The 2,468-nt window shown below is 35.6% G+C and overlaps 1 protein-coding gene across 1 annotated transcript in view; it reads right to left on the bottom strand.

Moving 5' to 3' along the window:
- The window catches only part of NUDCD1 (NudC domain containing 1), a 109,863-nt gene that overhangs the window by 88,527 nt on the left and 18,868 nt on the right, over positions 1-2,468 (bottom strand). The window contains exon 2 of the mRNA XM_012645297.1: positions 1,336-1,490. Coding sequence (XP_012500751.1) covers positions 1,336-1,490 — 155 coding nt within the window. The remainder of the gene's footprint in view (positions 1-1,335; positions 1,491-2,468) is intronic.

The following is a 2,468-nucleotide window of genomic DNA, read 5'->3' as shown; positions in this document are numbered from 1 at the left end:
TACAAACAGGTTTAAATGAAAGTCAAAAGAGAAAATAAAATGAAATTTTAATAAAATTTGTTAAAAATAAACACTTTAATCAATCCCCCAGAAAAGTAAGAACAGAGACCAAGGAACAAAGAACAGATGGGACAAATTGAAATGAAATAGCAAGATGGTAACATAAACCCAAGAATATCAGGAACTAGATTAATTGTCAATGTACTAAACTCTCCAATTGAAAGACACAGATTGTCATATTGAATAAAAAACAGGATCCAATTATATGTTATTTATAAGAGACATACTTTAAAAACAAGGACATTGATAAATTGAAAGAAAAAGGATAGAAAAAGATTTTTTTTAAGCCAGAAATGACTGTTTTAATATCAGACAAAGATGATTTCAAGACAAAAATTACTCCCAGAACCTAAAGATAAAAGGGGACATTTCATAATGCTAAAAGAATCAATTCATTGTAGATTAAATAATGCTAAATGTTTATATCCAAGTAACATAGTTAAAAAAACATGAAGCAAAAATTTACCAAAAAAAAGGACAAATCCACTATTACAGTTGGGGAAACCACCTCACATAGGAAAAGCAGATACAAACATCTACATCAACATGAATACATACATAAAATCCGTCAGAGTGTTTGCCCAATGGTGAAAATGTAGGGATAAAGCAGAAAAGGAAGGCCTAGGGAGCCTGAGTACAGCCATTTTGACCAATATCAGACCCTAACCACTCTGAACAAGGAAGTCACCAGCCCAGGACCACCCGAGGATGGATGAATTACTAAGTGAGATGCCTTACACACTGTGCTTACCTTTCTGTAACAGCAGTTTATGATTAACCTTTATGGCCTGACCTCAAGACAACGCTGGTCATGAATGGCTGTTTCCCAACAGGTTTTTTGAACATTTAAAAACGTTACCATTGCCCCATAAGGGGTCCTTCTCCTGCTTGGGAGAGGACCCCTCCTCCTGCTTGGGAGAGGACCCCTACTCTGTCTGTGGAGTAGGATCTATTGTCTGTCTCTATCTTAATAAATTCTCTGTTGCTAGTTGGCTTGCGCTTGAATTCTTTCCCACTTGAAGCCAAGAGCCCACTTGGGGAATTCAGAGTGCTTTCCTCCCTTCATTGGGACACCCCCTGCATCATCAAGATTGGAGGTGAATAAATAAGTGTAAGTAACAGGAACAAAGAGAAAAATTAAAATTGAATTAAGCAAAAATGGAGTCTTACATACATAGGATTCCATATACAAAAGGTATATATACCTCAATTCTCTGGACATCAGATTAAAGGGAAAATTTACTGGAAAATCCTAATATTATATGTTTTTCTTACCAGCATCACTGTTAAATTCATAATTCTTCCAAGGTTATCAATGTAGTAGACACTGTCTTGATACCATGAATCACAGTGTAGGTAATTATACATTCCAAAAGCATGCATGTGTTCCAGTGTATATTGATCATCTCGAAGTTTTACTTCTGCCACAGCTGAAATTCAAGAAAATATACACAAACATCAAGAGTTTTACCTCAGATGGTTCCTTTCCGTAGAATGCCGACAAGGCAAAGAAATCATACAATGCCAACCACAATGACAATTCACTTTACCATTCATTCAAAAATAATTTCTGGGTACCGACTAGACCCTGTATGCAGAGGATAAACAGTAAGTAAAACTGATACAGTCAGGCCCTTACAAAACTTAGAATATAGTGGCCATAGAGGATAGGGCTTTTTATGCCACGACTCTTTTTACAATTAGATAACTCTTACTTATAATTATGAATAAAAGAACAGAAATTCTAAAAATGAAGAACTTCCCATCTTCTGGGCAAATATTAACCCCAATTTATAAAGTCTTTGTATACTTTTTCAAATGTTTTTACCTCTATTAGCTCATTCATTTTAATACACATTAGGAGAATGTTTTTATTATCTCATTATACAGTTATGTAAATAAATGCAAACATAAATGGTGACCTCTCCAATGTCATACCACATCATTCCGAAGGTGACAGAACAAAACAATTATCATATCTGGACTAGAAACAAGGTCTCCTACTTACAGAACAGGGCTTTCTCCACTACAGCATTAGCTCCTTCCCTAATTTTAAATATGCCAGATGTGATCTCTCCCTCCCACTCTACCTGCCCTTTCATGCAGATAGGAACCCTTACAGCTCAAGGCTGCCCATGACCTGGAATTAATTTCTGCCCCGACAGGAAATATATAGGTGGACTATGCTGGCCAATAGGTTACCTCAATATAAAATTCACTTTACTGTATTCTGATTGCAACTATTATCTTCTTTTCCCAGAATGCTCATCTGTTCCTACTTCCAATATCTACCTTGTGTCCTGGATGACTTCCATTCATTCATTCATTTATTCAGAAAATATTTTAATAAGCAGCAATGATACAGTAATGAGCAAAGAGTATAGAATCTAGCTTGTTAGCACTTAAGA

The sequence above is a fragment of the Propithecus coquereli genome, unplaced genomic scaffold (genome assembly GCF_000956105.1).
Source record: "Propithecus coquereli isolate 6110/MARCELLA unplaced genomic scaffold, Pcoq_1.0 Scaffold23, whole genome shotgun sequence".
Taxonomy (NCBI): Eukaryota; Metazoa; Chordata; class Mammalia; order Primates; family Indriidae; genus Propithecus; species Propithecus coquereli.
Note: the sequence above shows the minus strand (reverse complement) of the source record. Positions and strands in the feature narration are given on the sequence as shown.